The sequence below is a fragment of the Battus philenor genome, unplaced genomic scaffold, assembly GCF_028537555.1.
Source record: "Battus philenor isolate CCGP_79_NKW_IND1 unplaced genomic scaffold, ilBatPhil1.0.hap1 SCAF_23, whole genome shotgun sequence".
In the NCBI taxonomy this organism is placed as follows: domain Eukaryota; kingdom Metazoa; phylum Arthropoda; class Insecta; order Lepidoptera; family Papilionidae; genus Battus; species Battus philenor.
This window is the reverse complement of record NW_027181686.1, coordinates 5,665,698-5,682,969: the sequence shown is the minus strand read 5'-3', so window position 1 is coordinate 5,682,969 and position 17,272 is coordinate 5,665,698. Positions and strand designations below refer to the sequence as shown.

Sequence of the window (17,272 nt, the reverse complement as noted above, 5' to 3'; positions counted from 1 at the left end):
TTCCCAGCTTATAAATTTTTCCTGCTCTTTTTTGGATGAAACTATAAGCGAAACACTCAAATTTTAGTATTATTAACATCAGCAATTCTGTTTAATTATTTATTTTATTACACGGTTAATTAGATGATACCAAATGGTCTATCGAGCAGTGGTAGCTCAGCAGTAGAGAATTGAGGTCTGTGATCATAAGTCGCGGGTTCGATCCCCAGGATAGTCTGATACATAATTCATACCTTGTGCAATAATTATGTAGGATTGTCACTACCCACAAACAAGTTTACAAAAAACAGCAGCGTCTTCTGTGTACCGTTATAATCCACTGTGATCGCCAAACCGCCTGCCAATTGAGGCGATTATTTTAACGGGGGTCTCTTAGATATCTTTAGAGGAGGTCTATTCCTTGCAATGGGCTGAAACGACCTTGGATTGATTAGTAATAAATCTTAATCATTTTAGGAATAATTTTTTTTAACTTTGTACACGTAGTACATTGCATTGCAAGAGGACTACAATTTGGGATTTTGGTGAGATTGTCCTTTTTTTATAGAAAATATCTGAATTTTTTCTTTTTAATGTACTGAAAAAAGGTCAAGTATATTATGTATGAATGAAAGATAAAAAGTACCTACAATTGCATACAGGGTAAACTAAATTAGATGACAGAGAACCATTTAGAATACTCGATTATTTTCGGTCATAGTTGTATGAAACTTAATTATAGTACATATCATAATCATATAACAATTAATGATTCAATGTATGAATCATAATTATAAATTTTAATTTTTTTTACTAGATGTAGTGAGTTAAATTAATTTAATTTATAATTCCCACAGACTCGAACGTTATGCCGAGATAGACCCTGTTTTTCTTTTATTTTGTTTTTTTTTTTTATTATTGCGGATCGACTAAACAACAGAAGCAAAGACAGAATATTGATTGATCTAGAATCAAACTGGTAAGTGTACGTGACAATGATAGCGACATTAAAGAAGAAGAGTATGACAGTGTTGAATATTTTGGACTCCGATATTAGTGAATTTTTCGTCCAAAAAAATTTTAACCTCCATAAAAATAAAATCAAAATTAATTTTAGCGCTATAATCAGTATTGACATGTGCAACGTTATGTTATCTACTGTTTATTTCATTTCGTTGCACGGTTATAATAAGACAATTATAGTAATGATGAATGTCTGATCTCATATAATTAAGCTATTTTGACTTTGACGTATCGTAGACCCCTTTAATTTGAACTGACTTTTCAATTCACTGCTGATAAGTATACGTAATATAATTACGTAAACAATATTGACAAAAGAAAATGTCACTTATTTTATTTATATCTTTTATACTCTGAGGAGTTCGATAATGGGAATTCTCCTGCAATGGAAGTATAATAAAGTTCGTTAGTAGTAACATGAAACCTACTCGTGCTATATTTTTACAGTAACTGGAATTTATTTATTACCAATTACATGATCCAAATTAATATTTATTTTTTCTGCGTATTTTTAATGAAGGTTATTTTTACCACTTTCATATTTTTATTTTGGTAACTATATACCATCCTTTCTGCTATGTAAATTTTTACAGATGTTATAGGGCGCAGTTAACCTTTTTTCTTAACTTATAGAAATTTATTGAAACAGTGAAATATTATAGAATAAAGCGTGTTTTTGGCTGAATACTGAAAACGCACACAAATTTTACTTTTTACTGAAAAATTAGTCCAAATACAACTGTGATGATGTAGTCTAGAAAATCAATCTAGTCCATTTGAGTGCAAACATCCAATAGATTAGAACATTATTTTTTATTTACGGACTTTTACGACTTAAGTTGAGATTCAGACTTAAATAGAATGGATTTAAAACTGACTATGAATTAGAATCTAATTGCTCCTATCAGTGTTTAAACTACGTAAAACTGCAGAAGTTTCGTCATAAAAAAGCGCGCATTGAAAAGATTTATCAAATTAGAAAAATGTTTATGCACTATACACTTTCTTAAGCAAACAAAAAGGAAAACGAAGCAGATAAGTAATACGTTTAATATTTTGACTTCCAGTACATACAGGTAGAGAATTGTAATATAATGGTTTCAGCTAAATTTGCCTAGTATCCAAGCCACGTCTTACATCTCATATCTGCATTACAAAAAAAAAACAAATTCAATTGCTATGAAACACCAGGTAAATAAAAAAGTAAACGTAGTAATTGCCGGAGGTTTTATTACCAAGTATTGAAAACACAATATTTCGAGCTTATGGTAAGTCTTTATTCAGGCGTTTTTTTATTTTGAAGTAAAAAATATATAGTTTTGAATAATGTGTTTTGTTTCAATAATTTTCTAGTTAAATTTATAAACATTCATATTTTTATTTACAAAATATTTCAGTATAACTATGATTTACCATACTGAAATACAGTTTTATATTATTAATTTTTAACTTATACCTATTTTTTTAACTTATCATTTTAAGAAATTGTCAGAGAAATCGTCTAAGACCATTTTCACTCTTTTGTTTTATAATATGCCCATAATTTGTTTCTGTTATTACTAATCAATAGTTAACTTTAAATAATTGTGAGGCAATGCGAAAATACCGGGTGACGTCATTGCCTAAAATAATACGTGTGCGGTGGCGCGATTGCGGCCTTGCACAGTCATACAAAAACTAAATTTTCAATACAGAGCTCTCTTTAAGCAAGTGATAAATATAATCTCAATTTTTATTAGGATACAAACAGGATAGATGGTTTTAAAATAAAAAGTCTCATGTATAACACAATGTCTTAATCTTAAAATTATTTACAGATAAAATTATCTAAATGATTTATTCTATTAACTTTTATCTATAATTAACTTGATAAGAATACGTAACATTTTCAGGGTAACTCTTGTAAAATAAAGTTACATTCATATATTTGTTAGTATATTTACCCCGCTTAAAGAAAAGTATTAAAAAATAAATGTATCTCATTTTAATTTTTATTCACTGGCGTACCGGTAGCTATCCATCTATCATAAGTGCATTGTTTTGCTGCATCCAACAAGTACAAAAATAATTGATTGTATACAATGTTGTAAATACTTAACTGGAAATATAAGAAAACTTACTCATCTTATTTTTAAATAGCTTAGATTTATGATTAATATTTCAGTTTTATTAGGTTCATGTGGCACCCCACATTGATTCATGACATATCTCTCACCCAAGAAATTAATTTGATTTAAAAAACAAATTGGACATACTGCTACTAATAATTCAGAAAAAAAAATTCAGAAGTAATTAATATAGTTGACTCACCAGATTTTTTATCCAAAATAAATTTTAATGTGCCGAGTAAGGCTCTTTGATTTAGTGGACTCATATGTACCTCTTACATCAACCAGCTATAAATAAAATAGTTTTGTTGTGTGTGTGGGCTATAATTTCAATTGTGCCTGTAAGCAGCATGACTGATGCATTTTCAACTAATGACACCAACCATGTTCACTCGGTATCGACCCCACTAACTAACATACCATTTGAAAAAAAGTTTGAAAATTGTTTAAGGATGTTCTGCTCTGCTCTCAGCTATGAAGAAATCTTATAGCTAGGAAGTGTATGAACCTTGAATTTTTTTAAACATGATCTCTAATTTGGTCATATGGATAATAAAAGAACCACATCTCACCTTTTTGTTTCTTTATTGTAATCTTTACAAAATCTATACACTGCTTGCAAAATCGCCAAGTTATAGACATTTCTATTATTTAATACAAATTCGAATTATATTTATTCAAGCGGTCATTTACTTGCACTTTTAAATGGTCTACCATTTTAACATTATGAGTAGTACACTACTACTGGCTTCAAAGCTGATCTAAAAAGAGCTGGCTAGACACTTAACAGTTGCTCCTTTTAAATAAAATACCAATTTTTGATGTGTATATTTCAACATGAATCATGTAAATAGTCAACAAACTATGTTCCATGGATTTTGAACAACCAAGACTCTTGAATGCTATAATAAGATTTATTTAATAATATATTTTTAAGATATCTTGTGGAATTTTATTACTATATTGCAACTTTTTAAAGGGCGAAAGAAGGCGCCAGAAGTTTAATTTTCTTTTTAATATTTCTCATTTTCTTTGTTTCATCCATTTAACTGATTGCTAAGGTGTGCCAGATCCGTACATTTTTCAAAATAGTATTGAAAAAGGTAGAAAGGTGTTTAGGCAGGCATTTAGACTCCTTATTGCAATATTTATAACCTAATACTACAAATAAAGATTTTCTTTAAATTTGACTATCAGTTTAGTCTTGCTATATTTAATTACAAAACCATTTGACTTCCATAAAATAATTACATTTAATATTATTTCAGATAATTTTAAATTGTATGTTATGAATCCACTCCATTGGTTTGTCTAGTATAATATTGCTTTAATGTCATCTATATTCAGACTTACTACAGCAAAGTTTGCACTCCCTTTTTGAATTGCTCTTTAGCCTTTGCTCCCAATGTTGCCTACTTTGACCTCTGGCTCCCTCTAGGTATGACTTTTTGTATAGATACCCTAATTATCTATGTAAACATTTAAAAAGTTGACAAGTGTACCTGGAAAAAATATTTATAATAATAATTGAATAAATAATAGCAATTATTACTTAAAGGACTTTTAGGGGCACACCTAGTGTGACAGCCAGAAAAAAAGGCGATTTTTGGGAATTAATAAAAAAAAAACTGGTGGATCAATCGTTTTAAAATTTTGAGGGTATATTTATACATGTTTTGAGAATACACAGTATAATTTTTGGAATAATATATTAAATATTTTTAAAATAACACGCGATCTCCGGCAGCGCCAAAAAAAAAAGGTCCTCCACTGCTGGAGTGACTGCAGCCTTCTCCGTTGACAAAACCTAAAAAAAATAAATTCTCGTTAAACAAAAACATATTGTCTGTACGATGACCCTCGGACGAATCAAAAAATCAAAAATTGACAAAATGGCGGCATGTTGAAAAAAAAAATTAAATTTTACCCAAAATTTTGGTGGTTTTTGGCCTACCAAAATCCGATTTTTGATCAGATCAAAAAACTGGAGGGTCATCGTATGGAGAACTATATAGAGGAGATGTGAAAAAAATTTGATAGCGATCGGATCATTTGTCTCCGAGTAATCACTCCTGCAAATTCGAAAAATGCTGTTTCGAGAAAAACGCGTTTTAAGATAAAATGATCGTTTTCACTGTTATAAATGGATTAAAGTCATACTTACAGCTAATCTGCTATTCCAGGCCCATATGTTTCACCTTCCTCTTCCTCAAAAAGAGCTTGTTGAGCTGAAGAAACTGTCCACAAATTTTTAAAACATCCATCAAAAGTTTGATGATAAAATTTGCTTGCTAGATCCGTTAGTCCGCAAAAAAGATTGATCACATTTATTCCGACGTCCAAAAGACGCATCACAGCAACAAGACGTCTATTTATTTCAAATGCATTATCGACCTTTGGTCCAGAATTAATGTACGAATTACCACATTCACAAATGATAGCTATTTTAAACCCCAGGCCTCTTGGACTTGCTTGATTAAAAGTAATTTCCTTGTGACAAGTTTTGCACATCACTAAATTGCTGATACCTGGAGGCTTACAATATAAACCTGAATCCTATTTGCAAAGGTTGGAAAAGACGGTAGACTCCGAACAGTAGCTCAGGTATTTCCCGTAGCCAATGCAACTACCTAACTGCCGAGCGGCTACTCTTTTAAATGGCTGTAACTCAAAAACTATTTAAGATATCGATTCAAAATTTTAGTATGTTATTTTTAAAGGTATGACCTATCGAAATATGAAAATAAAAAAAATCGATTTTTTGATAATTTCACACTAGGTGTGCCCCTTAAGTAGCATAAGCAATGTTGCAAGAACATAAGCTGATAAGAGAAGTAAATTAACATTTGCATGCAACTTAATGAAACTTTTTTTCAATTTTCAGTTATATTTACTTAAGGCGATCCATAATGGCACCATTAGAACTTCAAGGAAATACACTTGGGGAAAAACATAAACATTATAATGAAATAGTGAATAATATTACTCAACAAGATTCAATGCAACATTTATCAAGTATTAACTATGAGGATAATGATTTAGACAATATTTTAAAAATTGACATAGCATGTGCTAAAAGGGATGTACAATATATTTTGGAAGTTTTTAAGTGTAGAGACATTTTATATGTGTCAAGAGCTGTTAAACAATCTGTATGGCTAGTTACTGATGAGCAATATGCACATGTTATTCACCCAAAATATTTGCATTCCCAACTCTTTCCGCATATGAGTTCTAAAGCTGTAAACAAACTGTCTCTTTTCATTAGATTAAAACTTAAAGAAGAAGCACGAGTTGAAGAATTTTTTACTTATTATGAAAATATTAATATAGAAATGGCTTTAAAATGGCTACCAAATTGTTCAATATCATTTATAGAAAATGCTACATTGACTTACGCAAATATAATGAATGTAAAGATTTTGAAACGACTTTGTGAAAAGTCAATAAAAGTTCTGCAAGTTTTTGTCGATCAACGCAAGGAATTTCTTAGTTGTATAGAAATGGAGGCAACTACATTTTTGCTAAAAAAGCACCTAAAAGAATATTTGGATTTAGTAGAGAGCCTTGATGAATTTCATTATCCGAAATTAAATGCAAATTGCACTAGGGTTATTCTAAAGACAGATCCAGACAGAATTCTTAATAATTTTGAAAAATATGCCCACAAGATACATTTGCAGACATTTGTAAAATTTATGAGGTCGGAAAACATTGCGCCATTCTTGTCACAGTACCGAAAAAATTCAAAATTACGATATTGGTTCTGTGAAGAAAATTTGAAACCATTTATTTTAGCAATGCCAGTAGAAATCAAAGTTGAATTCCTGAAAAATAATTTTATTGACCAACATGAAGGCTTCGACGAGATGAGAGAAAAAAACTACGACTGGTATAAGTATATACCATTTGAAATCGCATTTAAAGATATAAAAAAGTTAATTCAAAAGGAATCTTCGGTAAATGAACGTAATTTATTGTTAAAAGTACTGTTGTTCTCTGCAGGACGCAACTTGCAACATATTCATGTTATTTTACAGTATTTTCGAAACCATCATTTTAATGAACCCATCTTGTTTAAAAAAAAGTTTGTTATTGCTTTGCTAGAACAAATTAATGCTTTTAAATTAAACGATACAACATGGAAAATTCTGGAAGAATTCTTCATGACAATGAAAGTTTACAGTGAGTCTGAAAATAATGTACAAAGTTTTGTCAAAGTGGCAATAACACGTAAAGTCATTAATAATGAAACTGTACCAGAAATTCTTGAGAAAAAATTTTCATTTGAGACTCTTAAAACATACATATTGGAGCTAAATAAAGTAGACACGGACCTTATTTTTAATTATTTATATAATCATTGCATAAATAAAATCAATGGCCTGAATATATCAAATAAATATGAATTTAAGGAAGGAATAAATTTGATTAAAAACGTTTTAACATTATTGTCTGACTGGGGAAAAAACCTCACCGATTTTCCAGCTGTACTTACGAAGATAAACAAACTTATTGAAATAAAGAAAGCAAATACTTGGGATATCGACGTAACATGCATATATAAGATAAAAAAATCTTGGAAGAAGTATTTGTTTCAAAATTCCATTGATTTATGTCCATCACAAGAAGTATACTTAAATGCATTAAAACATGATCCCAATTTATTATCGTCAAAGCACATGTTCGAATCACTTTATTGTAATGATACTGGGCCCTTGAAACAATATCTCAATAAAATTAGATTATACTGGGGCACGTCATTAGCTAAAGATAGCATTTCTTTTTGTTTTGATGAAATTAATCGTAGAAATGACAATGAGTCCTTAATTCGACATATTTGTTACCTGTTGCCACTAAAACTTCTCCATGATATGGCAACAAAATATGCACCTAAAGAAGAAAAAATTGATTGGTACAAAAATGAAACGGTATTGTTAAATACCCAAAAAAATATTGCAAAACATATTTATACCGCTAGGCCTCAACCGTCCCTCGAAGTTATACTGTGGTATGCGAAAGGTGATTACTTACAATTTGCTGTTCCTTCTTTAATGGCGGTATTACACAATATGAGTTGTATAGCAACTCGCAAATATATCAAGGTATTAATAAAGGCCCCAGTTTCATTACGAAAATATGGCATTCGTGTAGCTATCGATAAGCTTAACAATGAAGAAATTATAGAAATATTTTCTGAGGCTTGGAATGGTACAAAAAATAAATCTATCCGTGCAGACCTTTTCAAATATTGTTTCAAACTTTTATGTAAGGAAAAAAACGAAATCGAAGTTCAAGACATATGGTCATTAATGGAAATTTTTATAGAGACATTAACAGATGAGGAGAATGAAGTAATTTATAAAACATTGACACAAGTAAATCAAGTACCTTGCTGTGTGAGGGTAGCATTTTGGAAAAAAAGTGTACTATTTTTTAAAAAATTCCCATCAAAATCTATTGATAAGAGATTTATTGAAACAGTGGTTTACAGTTCTAAACAATTCATGGAGATAGTAGATGTCGATTTCATAGCAGAAATATTAAAAGAAAATTTTAAACTCAATATGGCGACGGATTCGTACAATGATATTGACTTGATTTCATGTTGTTTATTATCATCCAAGAACGTCGAATCACAGGCTGAGAGATACGACAAAATTCTTTATCCAATCATGGAAATGTGTATTTTATCTTGGAAATCAGAGCACGGTGATGTAACTTTACTCAGGCGTAAATTATATCAGTTGCTTACAGACTTGTGTAAAAATTTTCACAGTCAAGTTCTTGCAAAACGAAACGTAATTCCAGATAGTATATTTAATGAAATTCAAAAGTATTTAGAACTAAAATTACCCGACGAAGAAAATTATTTATTATTAAAAACATGGAAATTTGCGTGTGTCTACGTACGAATTATTGCTCACAATATTTCTGAAAAACCTTACTTTGAAATGGAAAACAGTGGCAAAACTTCACGCGCGGACGTAATTGATGAACGAATATCAGAAATAAGCAAACAATTTGGAGAAGAATTAGTCCAGATTTTAAAACAAGATTTAAAACTATATTATCCTTCCATATACGTATCTTTTAGTGACGCCTTAGATGCGATGTTCGACTTATTTTGGTTTAATAAATCGTATCGGTTAAATATATTATTATCAATGTTGAATCATGACTTAAAGGAAAGTTTTTTGGTTGTTTTAAAATTAATGCCCTTAAATTTATCCGAAGAAGATACTCCAATTAAAAACGTTATTATGGAAATAATACGATCACATCCATCACCTGAAATAAAGATGTTTTATAACAATCACTGCAGTAAACTGTTGTTTAATTAAAATAAATTCTTTTCTAAGTGGTGCATTCTTATCAGAGTGGTCGTGGTCATGCCCCGTTGCTCTATGCGTCTCCGTGTAGCTCGGTGTTTGGCAGAGTGGGAGCATTGATTAATTAAGTTTTTATCTGTACATCTTGTTGAAGAACATTCATGAGATCGCTTACCTTCCACAATAAAAAATTACGATGACTGAAAATTGATATTAAGAAAATAATACAACAAGTCTAACTTGGATAGTTTAAATGAACTATGGAAGTATCGTCGGGGCTGTCGCATAGGATACCACCACAATGAAAAAATTATCTCCCAAAGCTTCCGTGTATCTTCTATGTATTATTGATTTATTAAAAATGTTTCACGTATGTTACCGGCAGTGCCTAAAGTACGCATTCTATGTTATTGTTTAGAATTACGAATTTCAAACTCTTTTTCCATACTTTTATCACTTAGTCTTTAAAAATGAACTTATATTTGACCAGGAACTGTATTTTTAATATATAAATGGAAACATTCACAGGTGCCTATAACGCAAGTTTCTGTTTATTAAAATGAAATGTATTATAGTGGTTAATATTATAAATTTTATAGATTACAAATAAATAAATATTTAATGTTTCTATCCTTACATTTTTTTTAATTACGTTACCTTACTGAACAGATATTGTCGTCCGGGACGTTTCCAAAACAATCAAGGTCTAGTACCTATTGCGCATCAATTATATATAATTTTGTGAAAAATTTCATCATGTGCATTATTAAATTACTACTTGTTAATTTATAAAATTAATTAATATTCTTCTTAAGTAATATTAATACGTTATTAATTCAGGGTTTTTGGTTTAATTTTTATAACATTAAAAAAACTATTAAAATACGGAAGGTCATTTTTTTTGCATCGCACTGCTGCCCAAATGACATTTGCAGATTCGGGGTGTTTGATTTGTGTTTGTTGAAGAGCGCAGAGGTCGCCTAGCCTAAGACCTCTTTTTAAAGTATCTACAGCAGCTAGTAGCTACTATTTTACCGGATTGGGAGGCCGCCAAGCTCTTAGATCGCTTCGGTGAACGCTCCATGGATTGACAAAGTTCAAGGGGATCTCGGCATGGGCTATCACTTGTCGATAATAACTGCTTAGCATTCCAACATAAAGGAGCCCGAGAAGGCCGAAGCTTGGCTTGGTCGGTTGCTATGCCTGGCTAATATCACTACTAACACTTTGGAAAGCGTTCAGAGAAGTGACGGAGGAAACTCCAGGAACGCTTCTGTCTAGTATGACTAGGAGTTGGCATCCCTTGTCCATCCTATACGATACGACGGGATCGGTTGGCTATCGAACAGTGTACGTGGTTTGCGTTAGTCGTCGCGTTGTCTAGAAACACGAGTACGAACGAATCGCAGGACGGTACGGCGTTTGTTCATGAATCTATTGCAATAACAATTGAGTTTTTATGCTACATCATCGCAGATGTTTATTCTTTATAAAATTTTCCAAAAATAAAAAAATTGCCAAACGGGCCCCTGTTTCGTAAGTTACGTCATTTCTCTAAATACATATTTGTATAAATAAATAAAGTCGGGTTGTACCATAGATTTTATCAACATTAAGGCAAATATAATGCTTTATTCCAAAAATTAAAATATGTTCGTATATAACATAACTTTACGGCAAACAATTTGAAGAGCGATACCTAGAGATTTGACTTAAAAGATTATTTACAAAATGATGTACAAGAAATTTGTATGTAGTAGAAGTCCGTGAGATTGTTTAAAATATTTTGATATACGACGCGATAACTTTCAAAGAAATTCAAATTTATAGAAACGCATTTTCATATCTTTAAAAAGTTTATGTTACAGTAGTTATATTACATTTTATTTCTTTTTGCTATAAATGATGAAATTTTAAAATTAATAAATAAAAAGTTATAGCATAATTAAAACATTTGTAATTCGTATTGTTGTATTTGTTGGATCTAAATGATCTTGATTATTTATGTACGCCGTGAGAAGAATGCCAGAAGAGCGCAATTTGATATAAGCTTGCAAAGTCAATTGCAAAATTTTAAAATTTTTTCTTCAGAATATTAACACGTTCCGTGCCACGGCAATTTTTGAAGATTTTCCATTCAGGCCGAGTGGGGCGTATACGACCCACACTTTAAAAATTAAAAAATTCGTTCAAGACGTATGCTTCACACTACAACACTGCAAAGCTATAATTAACGGGAAAATGTAATAAATTTTAATATGCATTATGTACGGCGCTTACGTAATGTGAAGTTATCCATATTCGACCCTACAATTAATTTTTTAAGAATTCTTTGTTTTTCATTGAGAATTGCAAATGGCCGCACGGAGAGTGCAGCAGGGGTCGTATACGCGCCACATGGCATGGAATGTATTAAGACACTTCTTACAGATTTGGTATCAATCTGTAAATAATATTGTCAACATTCATCCACTTTCTCAGATAATAAGATCTCATTTTTTTGAAATTGTATCTTGTTGTTCATTGAAATTGTATCTTGATAAATCTAAGGTGTTCATAAATACGTGAAGTTTGTTATTAAAACCTCATTTTAGATGTTTTATGGGATTGAAAAATACCGCAGCACCTTGCGCTACTATAAGAAAGTTTACATACAGTTTAAAAACTAATATCAATACATGTTTTCTGTTACAGTGCATAAAATGGCGTTGATAATGGAAGGTAATAATCTTGGAGAAAAACACAAATATTTCAATAATTTGGTTAAAGAAACCATAAGAAAGAAAACTTTTCTAGACATCGATGACTCTAATTCAGTTGATATTGATCTAAGAAATTTAATTAATATAGATGTTGCAAACGAAACCAGAAATGTAGATTATATACTGAATATTTTGACCTGTGACGACATGTTGTATGTAACACGGGCGCTAAAGAAATGCGACTGGTTAATAACCGATGAACTGTACGCGGATATAATCAACCCGGAAAATCTTAACTTAAATCTCTATCCACGAATGCAAACAAAGGCTATTACAAAACTAAAACAACTTATTCGACTTAAACTACAAGATGAGTCACGCGCTGAACAGTTTTATAATTTTGAAGAAAAATCTTCAGAAGCGTTAAAGTGGCTGCCGAAATGTTCCGTTCAATTTATTGAAGATAATTTTCATAAACATGCTAGAGATATGAATCTTTCCTTTCTGAAACGTCTTTGCGAGAAATCCGAAAAAGTCCTGGAAATATATATAAAGAGTTGTCCTTACTCTGGAAGTGAAAGTTTGCAGAGAGCTTCTTTTTTGTTACATTTCGATGCAGATAAATTTTTAAATATTGTCGAATCGCAACCGTCGTATAATTACCCAAATTTTGGCAAAAGGACGACAAAAGTTTTGATGACAAAGTGTCCTAAAAGAATAATTGAAAATTTTGGAGATTACTGTTGTCATATTGATACACCTACTTTTGTAAAGTATTTGAAAAAGGAAGACTTACAGACATTTGTTATAAAGAAAATTATAAATGCAGAAGATAGGTGTTATCAATTAATGCATTATTTCAACAATTACAACAATTGGAATTATTTCTTAGCCGCAATACCTAGACAGGAAAGATATGATTTTATTGACAATATTTTCTTAAACGACAGGGTGTCTGAAAATGAAAGTGAATTAACTGATGTGGAAAAGGTAAGAAAGTTCATAAGTACACAAGTAAGTTCATCGACCCCTGTATATTATTGGTACAGGTTCATTAGTTTCGATGTGGCTTTTTCTAAAATCAAAAACATGATGGGACCGGAAACTGACGCTTATCACAAAAATGAAATGTTTGCTACTTTATTCGCTTCAGCTAAAGGTAATTTAGAAAATGGAAAATGTTTACTGCAATACTTTCGTGACAAACACATTAAATCCTCGCAAGATATGAAAATTACTTTTTTGAATAATTTTATAAAGTATTTTGAAATTTATCGTTTGGATAAAGACAGCTGGGTTATGTTTGAAGATATTGTTAATAGCGTAGACATGAAGGATAGCACTGAAAACATTTCTACAATAATAGAAACGATCATGATAAGCAAAATTGTACGCAAAGAAAATGTACCCGATAAAATAGAAAATCTGTTCAATTTTAACTCTTTAAAAACATATCAATACAAATTAAACACAAAAGAAAAAGAAGATGTATTCAATTACCTACAACAAATTGTTATGAAGAAAATAGAAAATATTGTCATAAGAAACAAATCTGATTTTGAACAATGTGTAGAATCACTAAAAACTATGATGACTTTGATCAATGATTGGAATAAAGATATTACTAGTTATCCTTTTATACTCGATAAAATTAAACATCTTAATGAATTAAAACAAGAAAAATCATGGTCTGCGAATATGTCATCGTTATATAATTTACAAAAATCCTGGAGAAAATATATGTTTAATCAATCGATACTTTTATCACCTACCGAGGAAGTCTGTATTAATTATTTGAAGCATGGTCCTAATATTTTAGAACTTTATAAGCGTGAAATTCAGGAAATGTTGTTTAATGATAAAATTTCGCTTAAACGATTACTAAGAAAAGTTAGAATTTACTGGCCGCAGTCCTTTAACAGCGATTGGCAAGTTATTTATTTAAATGGCCTTAACCAGTCTGAAGGACAAAACGCAATAACTAAGGGTTTATGTATTTTATTGCCTAAATATAAACTTAGTGCAATTTTGAAAAAATATGCTCCGGAAAATCCGAAGATCGACTGGGATAACATTCAAGAACATGAACTGGGTCTACAAAAGAATTTTGCCAAAAACATGCACAATGCTCGCCCCCAACTTTCTTTGGAAAATGTCCTATTATACGCCAAAGGAGATTATCTGCAGCATGCGTTACCATCTCTCTTAGCAGTTTTGTACAATTTAAGTTCTACACAATGTCAAGATTACCTTCCGGTGATACTCGATACTCCAGTCTCTTTACAGAAACATGGGATTCGATGCGTTTTTACTAAAATATCTCCAGAAAAATTAAAAGAAACCTTTAAAGTATTGTGGGTAAAGACCAATAACTCTACTATTCGAACGGAAATTTTCAAAATTACCTTCGATTTATTAGTGAATGAAAAGAATGAGTTAAAAATTCAGGATATTTGGGGGTTGTTGGAGATCTTCATCGATAATCTAAAATTAAATGAAGATAAAGCAATATATAAGTTATTATTTAATATTGAAAAAATACCGGAGAATGTAAAAGCAAGTTTCTTAATTAAATCCTATAAATTTTTGAAAACTCTGATCGCCCATAGTCCACAGGAATACAGTGGGTCTGTGTGGGACATTAAAAAACTTGCACGGTCTGCGAGGCAGCTTATGTCATCTTTACCGTCAAGTTTTGTCGCTGATATCATAACGGAATTTATTGATACCTTGTTCTTTAAAGAAAGGGTTCAAAGGCACAACATGACTAACCTTATTTCGTCATACTTGCTTTGCGCTAAAGACGAAGATACTCAAATGAAAAAATATAATGAAATATTGGCTCCATTATTAAAACGGTTATTTAATTTAATTAATGATTGCCCTAATCAAGAACATCATGTTAGACTTAATTTTGATGAATTAATATCCAATCTTATTACGGATTTAAAGCTGGTTACTTTTGAGCAAAATATGGTTATTCCCCTTAAAATGTTTTCGCAAGTACTAACTGAATTGCAGCAGGCATTGCCTTTGTGTGAAAATTATGTTTTGATAAGAAAGTGGGAGTTAGCTACGAAAATGGTAATGTTGCTGGAAACAAATCCACAAATACCTTGGGAAGAAAATTGTTTAAAAGTAGCACCCCAATTGGGAAAATATTGCGAGAGCTACCTAAAAGAAGACACTGCCTCATTATTTCCCTGCGTATACATTCTTTTTGCAAGAGTTTTGGAGATTTTTGAAAACATATTATCTAACGCTGTAAAGTACGAGATTTATAACCTTTTCGTTCAAGATAAAGATTTTGTACAGGGTTACTTAGTTGTTTTAAGATTGATAAAACGTTTACGCGGTGACGACGTAATTCTGAAGGCAAAAACTATTCAAGAAGAAATTCGCCGACATCCTTCTGCAGAAGTAAAAATGCATTATTACGACGTATTTCCGGAAGACAGAGCTTATTTATTTACAATAACCAAAAAAGGATAAACTGTTTAAAAGTTAACAAGTTTAATATATTTTATGCTTTAATAGAACGGGTACCCCAAATATAAATGTAAATGCTTTTAATATATACGCTTATGTGAAGTTACGGCTATGTTTTTATTTTCAATTTTTTATATTCTTGTTAAATAAACATTTCTTTAATTGTGTCTTTTATTGTAACAAGATTTTTCTCCTTTCATTTAAAAAATAAGTAAGAGTAATGTTCTTTATTGGGTAATAAATAAAACTATGTAAATGTGAATAGCTTGAAGGACAAAAAGTGATTACCTTTTATCTTCTTATAAAATTTTAACATATTATCAATACCTGAAATATTCACTTAACAAAACAGAACTTTACCGATATTTGTGTAATTCAAATGGTGGGTTAGATATATGAATTTGAAGGAAAGTAGGAAAAATAGAAGCTCGTTAATATAAGCGTAGGCCTACATAGCTATACTGTTTTATAATATATATAATTTATAAGAGAGCTGTTCATGCAACCTATAATATGAGAGCTAGCTCCTACATTATAGATTGCTAGACTCTTAGTTACGTTACGTGAAAAAAATTATGACAGTGCATATATGATCGTCTATTCTATGTGTATAATAATATAAATTTAATAAAAATAACTATGTACGTAAGGTGAAAATGAGAAATAAAGCAAAATAAGCCGGCAATACTTTTTTCTAGACGTAAAGTTAGTGGTTTTTCTGTAGGTAAATGCTTAAGGTATTACAAGATATTTCAATGTATTGTAATATCTAAATAATCATGTAATAAATTTCAGATGTTCATTAAACCAAATATAGTAAAAAATCTTTATTATAGTGGAAAGAATTTTTGAAGTGTTTGATAGAGTTTGGGAATGAATTACTTTCCTGCCATGTCAAGGTCATTGTAAAAGTGACCACAAAAAACCCCATCTAAGTTTGTGAACTTTTCTCCGCTCAGGGCACGTTTGGAACTCTTGGAGCTTCAAGTTAAAGGATGCAATTGTAGGAGAGCTCAATCTGATTCTAGTTTGTATCAAATTGGGTTCTTCTAGCATTCTTCTCAAGACTTACACAAGTGGACACTTTAACTGATCCTGTGCGGATAATAATGTTAATACGGGAATATCATTTTGTCCAAATATTTTCGATTAATATTGATTGTTTAAATCGCTTTCACGAAACAATTTTAAGCAAAACTGCTATCAATATTCAGGTTTTTTATAACATAATTATCGTAAAAATAAATTTAAAAAATACTGCTGTCTCTTGTTATTATATTGCTACCGCAGCCGCTGCACCGCCGTAAGTAGTACTCCCGGTACTTCCCGCCTCCGTTTCGCTGCTCCTCCAAGGCGATACCTAAGAAGCGGTTTAGCGGTTCCCCAATAGCGACCTTCTTGGCGAACATGCGATATAAATGCGATACGAATATCAGCCCCGAAATAGCTGTGTTAGGTTAGATTAGTAGTATTTCGGTTCGTTGTCTTTATTAATATACTACATTTGTAAACCGAGTAAATGAACATTTTTCAGTCAGTGTTTTCATGAAAAAAAGCTATGGATCATCCATGACAATTGTTTTATAATTTTATAATCGCCACAATATATTTTAAACATAAAAACAAGAAACATGAGCTA

The 17,272-nt window shown here is 30.9% G+C and overlaps 1 protein-coding gene across 2 annotated transcripts; it reads left to right on the top strand.

The window, feature by feature from the left end:
* Positions 1–2,174: 2,174 nt before the first annotated feature.
* On the top strand, positions 2,175–15,795 carry LOC137924026 (uncharacterized). 2 transcript variants are annotated; one of them, XM_068767322.1, is made up of 2 exons: positions 2,175–2,270; positions 12,137–15,795. In XM_068767322.1, the coding sequence occupies exon 2, from the start codon at positions 12,145–12,147 to the stop codon at positions 15,634–15,636; it is 3,492 nt and encodes a 1,163-aa protein (XP_068623423.1). In that variant the 5' UTR covers positions 2,175–2,270; positions 12,137–12,144; the 3' UTR covers positions 15,637–15,795. The 2 variants fall into 2 exon arrangements, with proteins under 2 accessions (XP_068623423.1, XP_068623425.1); XM_068767324.1 differs by lacking the exon at positions 12,137–15,795 and adding an exon at positions 5,995–10,012.
* Positions 15,796–17,272: the final 1,477 nt, after the last annotated feature.